This window comes from Hypanus sabinus, chromosome 16 (assembly GCF_030144855.1).
Source record: "Hypanus sabinus isolate sHypSab1 chromosome 16, sHypSab1.hap1, whole genome shotgun sequence".
NCBI lineage: Eukaryota > Metazoa > Chordata > Chondrichthyes > Myliobatiformes > Dasyatidae > Hypanus > Hypanus sabinus.
In genome coordinates this window covers 76,195,032-76,216,702 of record NC_082721.1, presented here as the reverse complement: position 1 = coordinate 76,216,702, position 21,671 = coordinate 76,195,032, and the positions used below count along the sequence as shown (strand labels likewise).

At 41.2% G+C, this 21,671-nt stretch overlaps 1 protein-coding gene across 9 annotated transcripts in view; it reads right to left on the bottom strand.

Annotated features, from left to right (window-relative positions):
• LOC132406455 (GEM-interacting protein-like) overlaps positions 1-21,671 on the bottom strand; it is a 111,546-nt gene that overhangs the window by 19,330 nt on the left and 70,545 nt on the right. For all 9 annotated transcript variants that reach the window (XM_059992168.1, XM_059992162.1, XM_059992165.1 and 6 more), the window contains 7 exons: positions 10,860-10,924; positions 8,893-9,003; positions 8,133-8,213; positions 5,011-5,205; positions 3,614-3,751; positions 1,848-2,038; positions 1,513-1,619 (listed from right to left, as the gene is read on the bottom strand). In XM_059992168.1, the coding sequence (XP_059848151.1) occupies positions 1,513-1,619; positions 1,848-2,038; positions 3,614-3,751; positions 5,011-5,205; positions 8,133-8,213; positions 8,893-9,003; positions 10,860-10,924 (888 nt within the window). The remainder of the gene's footprint in view (positions 1-1,512; positions 1,620-1,847; positions 2,039-3,613; positions 3,752-5,010; positions 5,206-8,132; positions 8,214-8,892; positions 9,004-10,859; positions 10,925-21,671) is intronic.

Below are 21,671 nucleotides of genomic sequence, written 5' to 3'. Positions count from 1 at the left end.
GTACTTTGTTTTGCACTTTGGTCCCAGAGGAATGATTATTTCCTTTAGCTCTATTCATGTGTATGGTTGAATGACAACTAAACATGAACCAAAGCATCCTCAGTAGCTCAGCAGCACCCACAGAGAGAAATGAACAGTCTAGGTTTCAGGCTTAAACCTTCTTCAGGAGTGGAATATTCATTCCCCCCCATAGATGCTGTCTGACCTGCTGAGTACCTCCAGTGTTTTGTGTGTGTTGTTCCCGAATCCACAGTCTCCTGTGTCTGAGACAGTCCTTTAACATTTGAACTTACAGTCCTTTAACATTCTGGACTATTTTTATTGTGCCCGTAGTCTGTTTTTTATCAATATGCTATTGTTTGCATTGTTGTAACTATATATTGTAACTATGTGGTTTTGTGCAGGTCTTGTAGCTTTAGTTTTTGGTCTTGTTTCTGTCTGGTGGCTTTTGAAGCTCCTTTCCGGGGAACGCGCTAAGACGGTAGCGCGATATCAATACACAGCAGCCTCTCCAGACTCTGGATTGGGGATTGCCAAACGTTATGTGGATTTTCTGGTGTAGTCTGTTTTGTCATATGCTTTTGTGATATAATTCTGGGGGAACGTTGTCTCATTTTTTAACTGCATTGCATTTGTGGTTTCTAAATGACAATAAACTGAATCTGAATCTGAATCACGCTGCTTTTCCTTCAGCAAGCTGATAAACCTTCTCATTTGCTTTGATATTGGATGGCTCTGAGACAACAGCAGCACTCTGCACCAAACTTGGCTTGGTAGGTTGCACTCTCACTTTTTAGTCAGATGATCCAAATATAATCCAGGTCAAATATTCAGTTCAGATAGGGGGAACAGAGATCCAGGTCAAATATTCAGTTCAGATAGGGGGAACAGAGAAAGGCAATAAACTGAGGCCCTGTTTGCTTTCAGAAAGGAACCATTCATAATCAGGTTAGTTGATTATTGCCACTTTGCTCTTTGTGGAATCTATGAAGGGAGAAGTCAGTATTCTCAGGAAAATAGTGATGGAATAAAATCAACACCATCATCAAGTTTCTGTTTTTATGTTTTTTTTTCCTCTCTGTTCGTTGGGTGGTTGTTGGTCTTTTTTAATGGGTTATTTTGGGTTTCTTCTTTTGTGGTTGCCTGTAAGGAGATCAATCTCAAGGTTGTACAATGTGTACATATTTTGATAATAAATGTACTTTGAATTTTGAAAATCTTTGAAGTTTGCCTTGGCTACTGAGCCAATTTTGTCTACCCACAAATTAGACAAGTATGATGAATTGGAAGTCGATTCTGGAGAATATAATCTACTGCACCCTGTCTCTGTCATGACAAACTGTACATTTAGGTATTAAATTGTAAATTTGCAAAATAACCTCTTATTTTCAGAGGCATTCCTTTCTTCCTGATTGTTGCTTTTACTGAGCCATGAGATCTCTTCGTTCTCCCGTAATACATAGTCAAGGATTTTTTTTTGAAGGGGGGCAGGTTTGAAAACCATTAACTTACTGAGTTTGCTTTCAAACTCTTCTGGCAAATTTGGGAAGTCACCAGATGATGCTGATGTTCGATGGACCAATGGGGCAGCACTTTTTCTCCTTCCAGTGGGGGAGGACCTGAAAAAATTTTAAACATACAATTTATCAAAAACTATTTATAGCCATCATAGAATCCCAATAGAATAAATTCATTCACACTGTATAAAACTCTATGGATCCAGATCCTTTGCAAAGAACTCCAATAGGCCAAAGTTTCCCGATCAATCTCACTGTATAGATTATCAAACAGACCGAATCATTCAATTTTGTGTCATTGTTCATAACACCAAACTGTGGATCACTGACCTCCTACTGGGAGTAGAAAACTCCTCAAATTCATAGCTCTCTGCGGACAGCATCTTCTTGTCCAAGTTTTGAACAAATTCAACATATTTCTCGGCAGGTTCATGTATTTTGATGTTCTCATTCAGTTGCTGTAAGGAGAATGGCACCTGCTGGATCTGCTCCTGTTTCATGTGGAACATGTTCATAGAGACCTATTGGTGCAAACATAGGGAAGGTTAGATTCTACTAATTTAACTGTAGCCATTCAAACTCAAGTTCCTTGTTCCCAAGTCAGATTTAACAGGGATTTAAGTCTGAGGAAAGATAGTTCTACATTTTCCTGTCAAATACTCCTAGCACAGGTACAAGTATCAGATACAAAGAAGGGCTCCTGCTACAATGTTCAAAGCAAATTTATTATCAAAGTACATACATGTCACCATATACAACCCTTGTTTTTTGTGGGCATTCACAGTAAACACAAGAAACATAATGGTATCAATGAAAGACGCCCCTAAATAATGTGCAAAAGACAACTAGCTGTGCAAGCAGAAAAAAAAATAACAAACAAATGAATGAATAAACAAACAAACAAGCAAGCAAGCAATAGGAATCGACGACAGGAGATGAGTCCTTCAAAGTGAGTCTGTAGGCTGTGGGAAAATGTTTTCAATGATGGGGTGAGTAAAGTTGAGTGAAGTTATCCCCTCTGGTTCAAGATGTCTCCTAAATACTACCACGTCTACATGGATTACTTCAAACCTTAGAATTGCCTGATAATGCTATGTTATTAGGAGGTGGGTTAGTATTAAAAGTGATTTACATACTTGGATGGGCTCAGATCTAAACTCACTGCTTGTTTTGCATTTAGCATCAAGTAGCCACAAGTAGCACAGTATTACTAGTAGACTAGTAGACTAATTCTGTTGCTGAGCCCTTTTATGTATGTGGTATCCTTTATGTCTCTGAGGGAACACTATTGCTTGTATGGTGTGGTGGGCAGGGGGTGGGTGGGGAGAGGGGAGATGGCATTGTATGTACCATAAGACAGTCTAAGCCTTCACAGGCTTCACAGGTGGGCCAGGACACCATTCAGCGGTGAGAGAATAGATAAAAGTCAAAAGGCAAAGAGTGAAGTATAAGGTATAATAAATACCGAATAGGCCATTTGGCCCCTCTCGTTGCTCCACTGCTTCTATATATGATAGCAGACCTTTAAGCTCCATGCCAGAAAACCCATAAATGTTCACTTCTCTTAAAACCCCTGCCTTGATTTTCCTGGTGACAGTGCCTCAAAAGCCCACTTGGGTGAAGAATTCCAAAGACTCACCACACTCAGGGAGAAAAAAAAATCTCTTCACTTCTGTGCGAAGCATCTCTGAGCTGTTATTTGAGATTTGACATTATGTTCCAGACATACCAGCTGGGCATAACATCGACCCTGCCACTCCAAGAATTTTAAGCATTTCCGTAAGATTTTTTTCTGACTCTTTTAAATTGAATATATTAATGCTAAATTTGCCTAATCTTGCCTCATGCAACAAGCCCATCATCATTGGAGGTAATAACAGGCCCCCTGTTACAGGTATATCTTTCCCAGGAAGAAGACAGAATGAAAGTGATCTAGAAAATAAAAAGATTAGAACGGCAAGCAAAGATGAAAAAGTAGATGACATGCCAAGGCTGTCTGAATTCTAAATGTGAGAACAAGGACTGAATGAACTGAAGAGGAATCTTACATGAGACGAAACGCAATTAAAAAAAAAAGAAATAGCTGATGAGCTCACCAATTTTAGTATGTGGTCACCATGGCAGATGAGTTTGCGAAGCTGTGTTATGATATCGACTTTCATTTTCTCCATTTCTTTACGTCTGAGGTTGGCCTCACGAACACAGTTCTTGTAATGCACTTCGGCCTCCTGAACCTGTTAGGGAAGATGCAGTTTATGCCCATCAGAGTGAAGATTGCTCAGGTGAATAGGCCTCACGGACTGTAAAAGCATAACTGATTAAAGCATTGGATTTTCTCCATGAGACTAATTTAATTTGAGCTTAGCCAGATCCAATGCATATCATTTCTCTGACAAGGGAAACGCATATAGAACAGTCTGGCTAGAGAATCTCACCAACATCTTAAAGGTGTCTCAATCCTAATCAGATAACAAAAGATGAAAATTACTATCAGGCCAGCTATTTGACATCGAAATTGGAATCTGCGTCTTTACTGAAAATAATGAGATATTTAAAAACTCTGGTAGAATGGATGTTCAGTTGTGATGTCTGAAAAAGGTCAAAATGCCTGTTTCAGTTCAAATGTCCATGGGATCTAGTACAAGCTGGATCCAAAATGGATTTGGCAATAGGAGGCATAGGAGGTAGGTGGAGGATCATTTTTGTGATTGGAATTCTGACCAGTGGTGTACCATAAGGATTGGTACCAGGACTCTCCTGTACACCATTGACTTAGATATGAATGCAGACAATAGGATTCATAGTCTGCATATGACACAGAAATACTGTGGCACTGATACTGAAGAGAATAGACTTCTTAACCCTGGGAGAAAGACATGAACAATCCACCTTACCTACTGCCCTCACGATTTTTCACCCATCAACCTCCTACACACTGGAGAAAAAATCCCAACACATTGAGCCTCCCCTTATAGTTCAAGCCTTCCAGCACTGGTAAGATTCTTGCAAATCTATTCTACACCACTTGCAGCTCAATGGCATCCCTCCTGAAGCTGAGTGATGAGAACTTCACCCAATATGTCACGTGTGGTCTCACGAATATAACATATTGTCTTCCGTACTGAGCGTCTCGGCAAGCCTCCTCCACCAGCTTGTCTACCTGTGTCACTACATTCAAAGCACCTTCGCGCCCCTAGTTCATCAGATGATGGGAATGCAAATGGATAAACAGCATTAGTGCAGGGTTGGTATTAAACGGTCCAGGTGATATGTTGGGCTATAGAGTCTGTTTCCTTGCTGTACAACTGACTAAATTCTCTGCTTTTAAATGTTGACTGTTTGACTAAGCAGTTTGGCATTGGACTGTTGTGGTTTGAAAACAATTTTGTTCGAGGAGACTCCTGTGAAAAGCTGCAAATAATCGAGTGTTGGGGCTTCCAGAAACATTTTCCACCCTAGCTGACTCCTGCTCAGACCAGCTCCATTTGCTCACCTTCAAATGTGCTTCATCCTTTGACCGTCTGCGTTTCTCAAGTTGCTTGCTGGCACTACCTGGGTAAGTGCCACTCATACTCAGCAAAATCTGTTCTTCCTCAGCCTTGGCGCTTTGCTGTTTTGCCTTTTCGAATTCCTCACAGCGCTGGAAGTACAGGTGCTTAGATTTCCGCAGTGCTGTTAAGGCGTCATTCTGCAGACGTGAAGAAGTTTATTATCTCATCACAGGCTGCCTCATCAGAGATATTTTATTCATTCAGCTTCATACTTTTGCAGCATATAAACATTTTATTATGAATATTTATTCTGATCATTCCTGTACTTTTCAGTAGATAAGGTAAACAATCACATTTATTTATTGATCGTTTTGTCACAAGCTCAGGAGCCAAGTTACTCACAAAGGTAAAAGAGTCAAAAACATGAAAAAAATCTTCAGATGCTGGATATCCAGAGCAACACACACAAAATGCTGGAGGAACTCAACAAGTCAGGCAGCATCTACGGAAAGAGTAAACAGTCAACGTTTTGGGCTGAGACCTTTCTGCAGGAATAGAAAGAAAGAGGAGAAGTCAGTAAGAAGGTAGTTGGCGCAGGGAGGAAGAAGTATAAGCTGGTACTTCTTCCTATCACCCACCACCTTTCAGCTCTCACCTACCACCTTGTACTTCTTCCTGCCTTCCCCCCACCTTCTTGTTCTGACTTCTCACCTTTTTTCCAGTCCTGACAAAGGGTCTCTGTCTGAAATGTACACTGTTTACTGTTTTCCAAAGATGCTGCCTGGCCTGCTGAGTTCCTCCAACATTTTGTGTGTTTTGGTAAATAACCCAAAGTGACTTTTTATTTACTTAGCAAGAGGTTAGGGTTTGGAATGTACTTTAAGGGAAGTGGTAGATTCAGTTGGAGCATTCAGATGGCTGGATAAGTATCCGGGGGTGGGGGGGGGAAGGGGGTAGGGAGAACTGTATGAGGGAAGGAGCAGGGAGTGGAACCAATTAGATTACTCTTGCATTGTGCTGGTATGGTCTCAACTGGTCCATCAACTAACCCAACAGACTTTGACTAAGTGTTGCCTTGGATCTGCAGAATTCCTTGACTCACGGGAGAATACTCTCACTTTCAAGTCAGAATGTTATTGATATCAACTTCCACACCACAGACTTGATCCCAGAGTGTGCGGATTTTTTTTTTACTGAAATAAGTAGGGTGGGGGGTGGAGAGTCATTGCTCTGTTACTGCTCGTGCATGGGAGGGGGAGTAGGGGGGCTTTGGGGTTCTAACATTTTTATTGTCACTCATTCTTTGGGGCAGTCTTCTGTTTTCATGGATGTCTGTGAAGAACAAGAATTTTGGGTTGTATATAGTTCGCTGATATTAAATGGAACTGTTGAAAATAGGTTTATTATCATGGATAGCTGTGAGGCTGGATTTTCATGTTAGGCTTGCAAAAGGTGGGAAATAGAAAAGGAACGATGACAAAAAGATCGTTGTTAATCATTTATAGGGAGAAGCACTGTCGACGTTCCAAAACGTCGACGGTGCTTCTCCCTATAGATGCTGCCTGGCCTGCTATGTTCCACCAGCATTTTGTGTGTGTTGCTTGAATTTCCAGCATCTGCAGATTTCCTCGTGTTGTTAATCATTATTTAACTAATATTTACATAAATTGGTCTTGGGAATCAAGGGGTTAACACAGAGGTAAATGTATAAATGTGTGACATGGTAAAACTTGAGAAGAATAAGGAAACTGCACAGATAGGAAGTGAAGAGTTTTACTGATTGTGCAATGCTCAGTTCCATTCATAACTCCCCAGTAAACGAGACAGAATATGCCTGCATGTAGCAAGACCTTGACAAAGCTGACCGATGATAAGTAACAGTCATACAATTCTCTCAAGAGGACCACACCCTTGTTGTAGGGTTTGGAGGCTTGTGTGCATCAATGACCCAGAGGGCTATGCTGACAGGAGTCAGGGCTCTATGCTTTAGCTCTTGGTTGCGTCACACACGCCAAACAGGTCAAAGGGCAGAGGTCTGACTAACAGTGGTCCACCAGTCCTTCAGGTTCAGCTCAGGGCCAACAACCCTGACTGGAAAATCAAAATTTGTTACCGAAACAGCAATGATTTATCCTTCTAATCTGAGTGCGACGGTATCCCTGAGTCTCCACCCACGGTTTGTGTGACCAACAGCAGTGAAAACCAAGAAGCTCCTGACCTGATGAAGCAAGTCTTGAACACTGCCAGAGATGGAGGACCTTCATTGCTGGCCTAAGTGCTGGTGCCAGGACAGGCAGTAAGTAGTAGTGGGATTGGTAGTAGTAGTCATACAATGGAAGTGTCAGATTGAGTACAACTCTGCTATTAAACCACCACTTCCAGAAGTTCTATTCTGCCAAAGGAATGGATAGAGCCAGTCAGCTTATCCAGGGATAGTGGCTAATCCAGGATCATTTATTTACTGTTGTCTAGTTCCTCTGTGACAGAGGACAAGTTCTAGGAGACTGTGCAGCCTGTCGTCTTGCAGGCAGTTTTATATCAAAAGAAAATTTATTAATAACAAAAAGTTATTTACAAGAATAAACCATGCAATTTGATATAATACTGAATACAACAACCATGAATGCAAAGTATTTTTTGCACTTTCTTCCTTTGGTTTTTTTATTATAAAGTTTATTTTGAAATATAAATTAAAAATGGCAAAAATAGTAACACCCAGTTATTCACCCCTTGAAGGAGTTGGTTTTGTTTTGGAAAAAATAGATTTTAGGTAATATTATACTCATTTTCTCACCGGGACCTCATGGATTTCCTGTGGGCGCACGTTTCCTCCCACAGTCCACAGATGTACGGGTTAGTAGACTAATTGGTCACCTGGGTGTCAATAGGCTTGCTGGGCCGGAAGGGCCTGTATCTCTGAATGAGCTATAACTACTGAGCCTCTGCTCATTTCACTAGTGGGGGAGGGGCAGAGAGGGTAAAATCAGAGTTAGCACTCCGTTTGGTAATAATAATTCTGAAGTATGAGCACTTGTAGATATTGAACAAGGTCACTGACCCTTGTCCGGCTGAAAGCATGTGGGTGCACTCTTCAGCCCCACCCTGGCGACGGAGCTTCACTCACCATTCTGCGCTGCTCCCTTTGCCATTGCTCCTTGAACTCTCGCCGCTGCTTCTCCACCTCGTTCTTTTTCAGCATGAGCGGCTGTTTATCCAAAAGTAAAAAGAAGAACCAATTTAAAAGGAAACAGCTTCTCAAGAGATCAGTGGACAAATCAGTGTGTCCTTTACAAACCCTTTTTCCCTCTGGCTCCACCTGCCCTCACCTATCACCCATCAACCAGTGTCTCACTCCTCCTCGCGCCTCTGTGATATTGCCCATCTTTCCTTTTCCATCTCAGTCCTTTGGAGGATCTCAACCTTGTTACAAGGATTACCCTTCAATCTTAATAGATCCTCGACCCAAAACATTGACTGCTTCTTTCAATGGATGCTGCCCGACCTGCTGAGTTCATCCAGCCTTTTTGTACGTCTTGATTTGACCACAGCATCTGCAGTGCACTTTGTGTTGACAAGTACCTTTGTTGGCTCAGTTCACAAGCATGTGAATTCACATAACTGAACACCTATGTGCACACCTACTAGGCTTCTTCGATCCTCTATAAACAGTCAAAAAAGAGAAGAGGTAATACCCAGGAAAAATGGTCTATACTAGCCAGGCATTCCTTGTGGTCTCAATCTTATCTCTACATGTCCAACATGGGGTCCTCCGCATCTATGATGGCCAGTCTCCGGAGCTGTCACTGCCTATGCATCCGAAATCATCCAATCTTATTCTTTTCCCTATCAGATCAATCTATAACATAAATAAATAAATTCCTCACCTTTATGTATTTGCCCTCCTGCAGCAAACACATGGTTTTAATTGTCTTCTCTCCTTGTTGGATGTCATGCTGCAAGGCCATTGTGTAGATGTATTGGAAAGGCATAAACTTCTGTTAGGAAGATACAAATCAGTTGTGAACATCATTTTATCTCTCTCTGCAAGTTCCAGAATCTTTGATACACCACAAACCTTTGAATATTAATTAAAAAAAACACTGACACATATTTTGCAGATTGAAATCGCCATAGAGGATATAACTTTGGGGTTTAATTACAGAACAATCTGATTGTAAGCCAATAGTTTAATTGAGTGACTCAAAGTAACTAGGCAACAAGCTCGACATCTTATCTCCTTCCAGTCTGTGTGTCAAACTCTGCTCAGTTTGAAATCTGAATTGGAATCTATCCAGGACTGACAGATACAGAAGGTCCTGGTAGCCTGAGAATTCTTCGAGTACTATATAATCATAGAGTCATCTGGCTCTTTGTCCACCAAATTCATGCCGATAGCCAAGTACCTATTTTATTCTGCTCAAATTCCTGTCAACACCTGCAGATCCTACCACCCACAGACACAGTAAAGGCAATATACAATGTAATTAACCTAGAAAACTACATGCCTTTGTGATTAAGGTGGATAATGGAAACTCACCTAGTCACAGGGAGAGCATGCGAACTCCACACAGACAGTGCCTAAGGTCAAGATTACTGAAACTGATGGGCGGCGGCTGTACTAGAAGTGCCAGCATTCCATTCTACCCTCATTGTTGGTTGAAGTGTGAAAAGTGACTGTTTCACTGGGAAAACCAACACCGGAGAGTCTGCAGATGCTGGAAATCCAAAGCATCCGTGCCTTGATGAAAGCCTGAAATGTCAACTGTTTCCTCTTTTCCATAAATGCTGCTTGGCTTGCTGAGTTCCTCCAGAATTTTGTGTGTGTTACACTGGGAAAACACCCTGGCTTTTCTTAAATATTGGATATTTCCTGCCCCTGCATTCTTCTGTATATTCTTGAGAGAGGAAGCAGTGTTTTGTTTGAAACCTCCAAGCCAAGAAATGAACTCTCTGAGTCTCATCTTAGTTCTGGTGATTAAATCTTTTTTAATATGAGACTATTTTTTTCAGCCCACGATCCTCTGACCTGGAGACACAAGTGCAACCTGCAACTCCACAGTAGCTATTCTTGTACATTCAAAATCAAAACACAGTGCATGTCAAACATTGCAAATTAAAACAAAATAATCAAATTACTAGAGACCAGACAGTAAATACTTTAGCTCCATGACACTGTATCGATTTCTGAAACACTGTGGGGTTCATCTTTCACTGAAATGCATATGGATCTGTTAAGTTCCGAACTGGGATATTTAATAGGGCACCAGTAGTGGGATGCTTGCAAGCATACTAGAACATAATTTAATTTCTATTTAGTTATTTTGAATGCCTTTGATTCTCAAATGTCCATGTGCTGGAAGAGGCCTTGAACTATTCTGGGCCATGCCAATGAGTGAGAAACCAGCGTCCCAGCAGAAGACTGGATTTTGGACCATGCTGAGCTAAATCAGATGAACTGTGATTTCATGCCAGCAGAAAATATCCCATTAACTCTGTTTCTTTCCCCATTGATGCTGTCCAAACAGCTGAGTAGTTCTGCATCTTGCATTTTTAATTTCTTGCAGTTTATACCTACATAATAAAATTCTGCAAAAAGCATTGCGATAATATTGAAAATTTATTTATTTTTGTAGTTGCCAATAAAGCACTGCTGCCAGAAACTCTCTCCCCTTTCCAATTTCACCATGGGACGGATTTTTTTTGGAGTCACCTGTTTGTGAGGGGTTTGTTGTAACCATCATGTTCAAAGACTTGAATGAACCAGTTAAGGTACGGTGAATTTGAACCACAAAAGAGAAATAAACAACCTATTGAACATATTCATTGTATATTGGTGCACAGAACACTTTACCTCTTGGTTGATCAAGCTCTTGCTTGTGTCTGCCATTTTAATTATGTTCTTTGAGAATTCAATCTCTGTAAAACAAGGATATTATCAAGGGAATGCAACATTTCTCTAGGAAAAAAAATTCTGCTTATTTCTGTTCTACTGTGACATGGAGTAAATGGGTGTGCAGCCAGGTCATAAAACTACAAAAGTATAGGTATTTTTGTGACTGAGCCATTACCATTTAAAGAACCAAGGTAGAATGCCCTTTTAAAATATGCAGTGGTTAGACCCATTATACTGCAGACTTTATGGCAGAATGCAAATTTACTGACTGGTCCATATCACTGATTTGTTTCTTGTCTGATGTTGTAATAATCTACATGATGACTATTTTGAGTTTATTCACTAAATATAAGAATTACCTTCGGCAGAAGACAACACATGCTGTTCCTGCTCTGTGTAGAATTACTGATCTCATTTTTTACAATAGCGGGGTATGAAACTGTTCATAATTGAGGAAAGGAGAAAAACTTAATTGCTATGTTCTGTAACATCAAAACATTAAATTAATTCAAAGGATATGTTGGAGCCCAAAATGCATGTGTAACTTCACCTTTACTTTAAGCGAGGCATGCAGTGGTATCATGTGGTAACGTGATGACATATGTTATTAACATATAACCTGTAATTAATTATTTAAATAAAGAATGCCTAATCAAACAATATATATGATTCCTCAAATATTATTGAATTATTAAATACACACTACTACTAGTCAACATCGGACTGTCTGTTCAGTCCACTTCCCTGTAGGCAGGAAGTGGATAGAATCACCCTTAACAGGAAAATGAATCTTACTGCCCAGTACATCATGGGTAAAGCTCTCCCACCCACTGAGCACATCTACATGAAATGCTGTCGTAGGAAAGGTGCATCCATCATCAAAGATCCTCACCACCCAGACCATGCACTTTTCTCACTGCTGACGTCAGGTAGAAGGTACAAGGGCCTCAGGACTCATACCACTAGGTTAAACAACAGTTACCACCCCTCAACCATCAGGCTTCTGAACAAACGAGAATAACTACACACATCTATTGAGATGTTCTCACTTTAAGGACTCTTTATCCTGTTATTTCATGCTTTCATTACTTATTGCTATTTTTTGTACTTGCATTTGCACAGTTTGTTGTCTGCTACACTCTACTTGTTCTTTCACTGATTCTGTTTATGGTTCTATTTTATAAATTTGCTGAGTATGTCTGCAGGAAGAAGAATCTTAGGATTGTATATGGTGACATACATTTTCTGATAATAAACTTTACCTTGAAATTTGAAATAAATTTTTAAAAAATTGCAGAAGCTGCAAATCTATGTAGAAAATGCTGAAATACTCAGCTGGTAAAGCCTTTTCTGTGGGAAGAGAAACAGAGTTAATGTTTCTGGTTGAAGACCATTCATCAAGAAGTGCAGGATCTGATGAAGGATCTTCAACTGAAACATTAACTCTCCTCCTCTTTCCCCAGGTGTGGACTGACCTGCTGAGTATTTCAGTATTTTACCAATGAGGACAATACTGAGTAACAACGATGAGTTGGTTACAGAGAGTCTTGTACATCTACAGAGTATATTTAATTATCTGTAAATATTGGTTTGACATTACATTATGTGCTGCATGTGATATATGTACTGTATTTTGCACCTTGGCAGTGATACAAAGATGGGTGGAGGAGCAGGTAGTGTTGAGGAAAAGGAGAGCCTGCAGAGAGACTTAGATAGTTTAGGGGACTGGGCAAAGATGTGGAAAATGAAATACAATATTGGAAAGTATATGGTCATGCACTTTAGTGGAAGAAATAAATGGGCAGACTATTATTTAGATAGGGAGAGAATTCAAAATGCAGAGATGCAAAGGGACTTGGGAGTCCTTGTACAGGATACCCTAAAGGTTAACCTCCAGATTAAGTTGGTGGTGAAAAAGGTGAATGCAATGTTAGCACGTATTCCTGGAGGTACAGAATATAAGAGCAGGGATGTGATGTTGAGCCTTTATAAGGCACTAGTGAGACCACATTTAGAATATTGTGTGCAGTTTTGGGCTCCTTATTTTAGAGAGGATATACTGACATTGAAGCGGGTTCGGAGAAGATTCACAAGATTGATTCCAGGAATGAAAGGGTTACCGTATGAGGAAAGTCTGGCAGCTCTTGGGCTGTATTCCCTGGAGTTCAGGAGAATGAGGGGGGATCTCATAGAAACATTCTGAATGTTAAAAGGCCTGAACAGATTAGATGTAGCAAAGTTATGGTAGGGGAGTCTAGGAGAAGAGCACTCAACTTCAAGATTGAAGGACATCAATTTAGAACAGAGATACAGAGAACTTACTTTAGTCAGAGGGTGGTAAATCTATGGAATTTGTTGCAAGCAGCTGTTGAGACAAAGTCATAGGGTGCATTTCAAGCAGAGATAGATAGGTTCTTGATTAGACAGGGCATCAAAGGATATGGAGAAAAGTCAGGAGGGTGGAGATGACTGGAAGAATTGGATCAGCCCAGGATTGAATGGTGGAGCAGACTCAATGGGCCAAGCGGCCTACTTCTGTTCCTATATCTTATGGTCCCAGAGGAACATTGTTTTATTTAGCTGTATACACGTGTACAGTTGAATGACAATAAACTGCTATTCACCATTAGCATGATTAGCTGTACCAATCACATTCTGCCCAGTTTTTCTCTTTGTGGGCATATAAATAGATAATCAGGAGTAAAAGGAATTTCCACAGTTGGGCTGAAATACAAGGAATATAAAATTTTATTGGGGGTTGGGAGGGGGGAATGAAAATAAATGATGGCAACATGTCTCAGTAACAGCAGGATTGTCTAGCTATTAAGTCCCAAATTCCCACACTACATCATTTGTGCCAGCTCATCATCTCTGTCATTTCAATATTCCGAGGGACCAGAGTTTACGCTTTATTAGAGAACCTGCATGCACTCTGAAGTCAGGAAACCACTTCACGTGAAACAGTCTGCCTTACAGCAACTTCATGATTATTTAAGTGTAGGCGCAATTATGTTGGCCCAATGCCAGTCCACATAATAAATATTGACCAGCTTATTCTACAAACAACAGCTCTCCGTCCTGGGTAACGATGAATACTAAAAGCTGGTCTGCCATTGGGACGACCAATGGCAGAAATAAGGAAGGGATGGCAGCCTCATTTCATCTTTCCACCATACTGCTGAATCTTCTCCATATTCAACCTGATCCTCATTACCAGCTCTGGAGCTCCTAGGACTTTAGAAGTTCCACAGATCAGTTGTGCTAGCCTGGCAGCCATTATTTTAGTAAATGTGGCATGTGGTACACATTGGTAGTGTGGGAGGTTCCTGGGCTTTGTATTGGGGAATAATCTCCTGGCTTTATAAAACTTGGCAACTTGATAGTATTGTAGTGTGGTTTCTAATAGGCTGAAGGCTCCTCTGTCCTGTCAGCACAGTGGAGAAATCAGGATTTTGTAAGAACTAGTGAAGTCAAGAATAGTGCTTTCCAACAAAATTGGGTGAATATGAGGTTTGAGACACCGGTGGATTCCTGATTCTGTCAGCAGGAGGGAAGGAAAAATCCCATCCTGTACAGGTAAGTGACATTCGCAAAACTACATTTTTTAAACCAGATTTATTTTTTACTTTTAATATATTCCTAGATCTTCAATGCAGGGAACATATCTCTAGACCAATGATCTCTTTATGCCAGCAATTAAATCAGCAGCTCAACATTACGTTGGTCTTTTTTGAATGAAAGGTGTTGGTAGCATCACTGAAATAAAAGCCATTCCATATCTGGATTTGTGGTTTCCATTGTGGCAATAATTACGAGATTGAGAAGTTTGATTCACCTGAACTCCAAATTCCAAAGAACATTTCAAACATTTTGCAAGGGATTTTGCATTGATGTATACAGATCTCATTAAAGGTATTTTCTAGCAGTAATAATATATGGTCCCATGTTATATTGTGCCACAAAGAGGAAGAGCAACACCTTATATACCATCTGGGTAGCCTCCAACCTGATGGCATGAATATTGATTTCTCCATCTAGTAAAAAAAAACTTCCCCCCCCCCCCTTCCCTCTCCTATTACCTATTCTGGACCCTTATTTTTTTCTCATCTTCGCATGGGTTCCCTCCTCCATCCCTTTCTCCTATAGTCCACTCTCCTCTCCAGCCCTTTACCTTTACCTTTACCTTTACCTTTCCCACCCACTGGGCTTCATCTATCAATTTTTATTCTGGCATCTACCTCTTCCTTTGCAGTCCTGAAGAAGGGTTCTTGGCCTGAAATGTGGACTGTTTATTCTTTTCCATAGATGTTGCCTGGCCTGCAGAGTTCCTCCAGCATTCTTTGTGTGTTGCTTATATTTAGATTGCCCTTTACAAAGATAACTATTTATTGAACACCATCTTCAACAAAGTCTGAGGTCTCTCAGCTTAAAGGGAACTCTTTCCGATGAGCGTAAAACCACCAACACCCCCTTCACTCGCTGCTCCAATACTTCAGAGAACTTGGTCAGCATGTTATTAGAGTGAGAAGTCTAAGTGCACATTTCTTTTTAATATATTTCAACTGCTCCCCTACCATCAATTTAAAGGAATTCCTGTTTTCCCTTTTCTAGTTTCCAGTTCTGACAAATGTCATTAAACTTATAAATTGATTATTTCCCTCACAACTAATGCTGTCTGATCCATTGGGTATTTCCCACATTTTCTAGTGTTAGTTTGGAGTTCCACGTGTGCATCTTTCTACTTCTTGCATTTTTAACTTTGTATCCATGGAGAAAAGGAATTGACTATTACAATCCCTACTTTGTACTCTCACTATCTGGTCATCCTGAGGTAAATGGACAGTTATTTCTAATAGGAGCTTCCACTGGCCCTCTCCCTACCCTTGAGTCATCTCCATTGTAAATTCTCCAGTTGAAGGTAAATAAGCCCAATTTCATGTCAGAGACACCTGCATTCTCCCTAACCCATAGTCACTTCCTGATTTTCATCCTTATGATGACAAATGCGACTTTGTCAATGCCTGAATCATCATTACAATCAGCTAACCTCAGCGACAGTGAAAGGATTGGGACTGTGCGTTCATTAGGCATGAGTCATTAGGACTCATAAGGCGTGGACATGAGCATCAGCAACCCCCGCCACAGCTCGGCTAAATTCATTGGGAAAGACCTCATAGGAGTAACAGGCTTTGTGAACTAGAGGACAAAATATCGAGTACCATTTCCTCTTAATATTATGATATTCACGGCTCTTCAATGCAACAACAATGCGTTTATATGGCAGAATAAGCGACATACTTTTCAACCGTTTCATCAAACTGAATTTGACATTGAGCTACAAAGGGAGAAATTAGAGCAGCTGACTAATACCTTGATCAACAAAACGGGTTTTAAGGAGAATCTCACAGAAAGGTGGAGTCACAAACTTAGACCTTTAGCATCTGGAGCTACGAACATTATTAGTGCAGCAACAGCAGTTAAAATTGACCAAGAGATTAAAATTACTGGATGTTATTGAAGAGACACAAAACACTTTGAATTGCACATTTTTGCTGCCTACAAATGCAACACTCAAGTGTCAGAGCAACTCACACCAACTCACATCTTTGTATAATGCATGCATAGCAATAAAAAAAACAACGGTTAGCTAACGTACTAGTAGAGAGGGGGACGCTACTTTGCATCAAGCTTAACTACATAGTTCTCCAAATGATAGGGTGCATTTAGGCCCTTGTAACTGGTGGCATTAAAACATCCCTCAATCTCCCACATAGGTAGTCATCTTCTGGATCAGGGGTTCCCAACCTTTTTTACGCAGGGGGTCTGTGGACCCAGGTTGGGAACTCCTGTCCTGGACCTTCGTAATCAGTTCCATGCTTAAAGCAATGAATATACTGTCTATGTTTCTGCGTATGCACTGGCCACAAAGAGCCCTAAGTACTCACAACAATCATATTATTTTTTGAGTGTTTTTATCATTGTAGAACAAAGCTGTAGACCGTCACACTGCACCTGAACAAACATTGGCCAAGGAGGATGAAGAATAGACAGCATTCCTGTGTGTGACACTGGAAGGCTTAGGCACAGACACCATTGGACTAAAGAGACTAGTTTAGAGAAGAATAATCACCTGGATTCAAGAGGAGGCTAGATTGAGGAAACACAATATTTTGGTGTTGGCAGATGATAGGAAAGCGTAGATAAACAGATTGATGGGATGCATAACCAAATGTTTGGCACACTCTGTGGATTACCTGATAGGCTTCAAAAGATGACAAGGAGTATTGTGTAATTAATAATCAACTTTATCAGTAGTTCCCATGAAGCCAATTACATGTCATTTGCACATCAAAGTAGAATACTTAGAATATGCTGTGCCAACCAGCACAGTCATTTCACGGTGCAGCAGCTGAAGGAGCAGGATACTCTTTCCACGGCGAAAGTCTCATGTGCCACAGCAGACTCTGAGGGTACTATTAGTTGGAAGCAGTCCACTTCATATGAGGATCAAGAATGTCACACAGAACAGGTTGCTCTCAACCAGAAGTATATTGCTGTTCACCGAGTACTGACAATGGGGAGAACATTATAATACTCTGCAGTTTGTTGCTATAACGGATTTGGTCAATGGATGTGGGTCTGTATGCTTTGAGGCATTTATGCAAAATGTCTTAGCAGATCTGCAGTTGTTCCTGGGAAAGTATTATTGGCATTGTAGAGTGAGGTTGCTGTCCTTCAAGATATCAGAACTTCTTTTCCGAGAGCTTACTCTCAGGCAGCACTGGCCATCCCTCTACCTTTCAGTCTAGACCAGTGGTTCCAAACCTGGGCTTCAAGGACCCCTTACTTAATGGCATTGGTCCGTGGCATAAAAAAGGCTGGGAGCCCCTGGTCTACATGAAAGGTCTTGATCTGAAATATTGATTGTCCATTTTCCTTTACCAATGCTGCCTGACCCACTGAGATCCTTCAGTAACTTGTATTTTGTTGTCAGCTATCCTCCCATCAAATGACAGGGAGCAGTTTTCCTCACCAGTAGCAGAGATAGAGGCAGTATTACAAAGCAGGCAGACACACAGAAGGTTTAGGCAAAGTTGCATATTTGATAATTTGTTTATCCTTCTAAATTGTTTTTTTCCTCAATCATTCAAGTATCAAGAAACTAACTGGAGTTATCCTTCATAGTTTTAGTACCATATTCTTTTCTAGCATTTAGTAGAAGCTTGTGTTGAATGGCCTTCACATGGGCCCATCCCACCGTTGTGAATTTGATTTTAAGTCGGATGCTACTATTCACGGTGTAGTATCAGTACATCAAGCCAGTGTCAGTGCTGCCTGCAGGCAATCCAAGCTTCATCTGCAGCCTCTTCATTTCTAAGATCAGAAGAAATTGTGCACGTCACCTCAAATCGTGCATGAGAAGGTGGAACTGGAACTATTCTTAGTTTCTAAACATGAGAAATTCTGCAGATGCTGAAAATCCAGAGCATCGCACACAAAATGCTGGAAGAACTCAGCAGGTCAGGCAGCATCAATGGAAATGAACAAGCAGTCAACGTTTCAGGCTGAGACCCTTTCTCAGGACTGGAAAGGAAGCGGGAAGGAGATGGAATAAAAAGATTTGGGGGAAGGAAGGAGAATAGCTAGAAGGTGATAGGTAAAGCCAGGTGGGTAGGAAAGGTGAAAGTTGGAGAGGAAGGAATCTGAAAGGAGAGTGGACATAGGAGAAAGGGTAAGAGGAGCGGACCCGGGGGAGATAATAGGCATGTGAGAACAGGTAAGAGACCAGAGTGGGAAATAGAAGAGGAGTGGAGGGAGAGGAATTTTTTTTAAACTGCAAGGAGAAATCAATACTCATGCTATTGGGCTGGAGGCTACCCAGATGGCTCCTCCACCCTGAGGGTGCCTTCATCGTGGCACAAGAGGAAGCCATAAACCGACATGTCAGAACCAGAATAGGAATTGGAATTAAAATGTTCGGCCACCAGGAAGTTCTGCATTGGGAGGATGGAGCAGTTCCCCAATTTACGATGGATCTCAGCAATGTACAGGAGGACTTATCAAGAGCACCGGACACCAGCAGTTGTTCAGGTGAAGTGTTGCTTCACCTGGAAGGATTGCTTGTGGCCCTGAATGAAGGTGAGGGAGGCAGTGAAAAGGCAGGTGTTACACTTCCGCTACTTGCAGGGTTAAGTGCTGGGATTCTTAGTTCATTTCCTCCTCGCCCATGACTGGCTTCAAAATTTTGTCTGATCAGCATTTGTCAGGTCATTAGCACAAAGTTGACTATTCTAAAACAGCCTGTTGCTCACATTTTAAAAAGTGCTGATGTTACAGCAGTCTAATATTGCCAGAACCAGTTTTGTTCCAAACTCTGATTAAGGTCTATCAACATGGAAATTTGGTGATTATTGAATGACACAAAGTTCTCAGCTCATAGTCCATGAATTAAATTCAGCTGTTCCAGACCGGTTCCAAATGCAAAGGTAACTAGATCGCGTACAGCTGAGAATTAGCTAGTACGTAGACATTTTAAAATAAATGTCATGAAGAAGGTGTTTAATAATTACATTGCTGATACCGAATTTCCCGAATTCTAGGGCAGAGCTCCATAAGTCCAAATCAGTGAATCCAAGAATGATATCTGTAAGGATCTGTATGAATTCACATTATTCCAACAACTGAATCATCATTACTAAGGGGATCACCATAAGCACAGGTGCAACTGAGGCATCAAGATCGCTCACTTTGAGACACTGGTACAGTCTTGCTTCTGGAGTCAGGCTACTTATACAAGAAAAGAATGTTGTTCAAAGTAAATTTATTGTCAAAGTATTTGTATGCCACCACATACAACACTGAAGTTAAATTTCTTGAGGACATACTCAATAAATCCAGAATAGAATAATAAACATAATAGAATCACTGAAAGACTCAGGCTTGGGTGTGCAAAAGACAACAAACTCTGCAAATACAAAATACAAAAAGAAGTAGTAATAATAAATAAAAAATAATTACCAGACAAGAGATAAAGAGTCCCTGAAAGTGAATCCATAGGTTGTGGGAACCTTTTAATGACAGGACAAGTGAAGTCGAGTGAAGTTATCCCCTTTGGTTTAAGTGTCTGATGGATGAGGGGTGATAAATATTCCTGAACCTAGTCCTAAGGGTCCTGTACCTTCTTCCTGATGGCAGTAGCAAGAAGCGAACATATCCTGGATGATGGGAGTCTGTGATGATAGATGCTGCTTTCTTGTGATAGCACTCCATGAAGATGTGTTCAATGATAAGGGGGCTTTACCCATGATGGGCTGGGCTGTATCCACTCCATTTTGAAGGATTTTCCATACCAAGCCATGATGCAACCAGTCATCACACTCTCCACCACACATCAACAGAAGATTGCAAAAATTTTAGGTGATTTGCCAAATCTTCACAAACTTCTCAGTTTCCACCTCCTGAGGACAATAATTAGCTCCTTGTTCTTGCAGACATTGAGTGAGAGGTTGTTGTTGTGACACCATTCAGCCAGATTTTCAATCTTCCTCATATATGCTATTTTCCAAGATGGCGGCGCGACGCAGCTTGCAGCAGCCACTCCGGAGCTGATTACCTGTTATTTGTGAAGCAGGGTGCCGTGCGCAATCATAATCGATTGAAAACGGACGTGGGAGCACGGAGGAACATCTGGAAATCTCCAGGAAGACCTTCTTCGTTGCTGCTGCTGCGAGGTCTGGGACTCTGCTGGGAAGAACAGACCCCCAGTCCTCGGGGTCGCGTTGCCGATGGCCATTGGTGGGGCCGTCTTAATACACTCGGCAGAGGATGGTGCCCGGAGAAACTGTGCTAGGGGGGGGATGGTCATCGGCTTGGAGGTTCAACGGACTCGGAGTCCGCTGCGGTCAGATCGCTTTCGGTGTGTGCTGCGTCTGTGAAGCTGGGTTTGACGGAGCTTTCGTTGTGTGCTGCGTCTGCGAGGCTGAGTTGGGCAGCGCCATGGAAGTCCATAGCGGGGGTATTCCCTTCTGCCGCCAGTGTGGGATGGCGAGTCTGTTGGGACCCTGGGGACTTGTGGAAACTGTGTAGTGATTTGTTTTGAACTTACAGTCCTTTAACATCTTTGGACTATTTTATACTGTGCCCATGGTCTGTTTTTTTTTATCAATTATGCTATTGTTTGCACTGTTGTAACTATATGTTGTCACTATGCGGTTTTGTGCAGGTCTTGTAGCTTTAGTTTTTGGTCTTATTTGTCTGATGGATTTGGAGCTCCTTTCCGGGGAACGTGCTAAGATGGTAGCGTGACATTAATACGCAGCAGCCTCTCCGGACTCTGGAATGGGAATTGCCAAATGTTATGTGGATTTTCTAGTGTAGTTTGTTTTGTCATATGCTTTTGTGATATCATTCTGGAGGAATGTTGTCTCATTCTTTAACTGCATTGCATTTGTGGTTTCTAAATGACAATAACTGAATCTGAATCTGAATCTGATATGCTGATTCATCACCATCTTTGATTCAGCCAACGACAGTGGTGTTGTCAGCAAACTTAAACAAGGTGTTGAGCTGCGCTTAGCCTCACAGTCAGAAGTGTAGAGCAGGGGGCTAAGCACACAGCCTTGTGGCTCTCCACTAGGCCTTGGTCTCCATTTTATTTTTCCAGTTTTTTCTGCTTGTTCACATCTGCTCTGGGGCATTGTCTTTGTTTCATAACTATAGCTTCCCCTCTGCCTTAATTGCTTGAGTTATTCATCACATCTTCTCTATTTC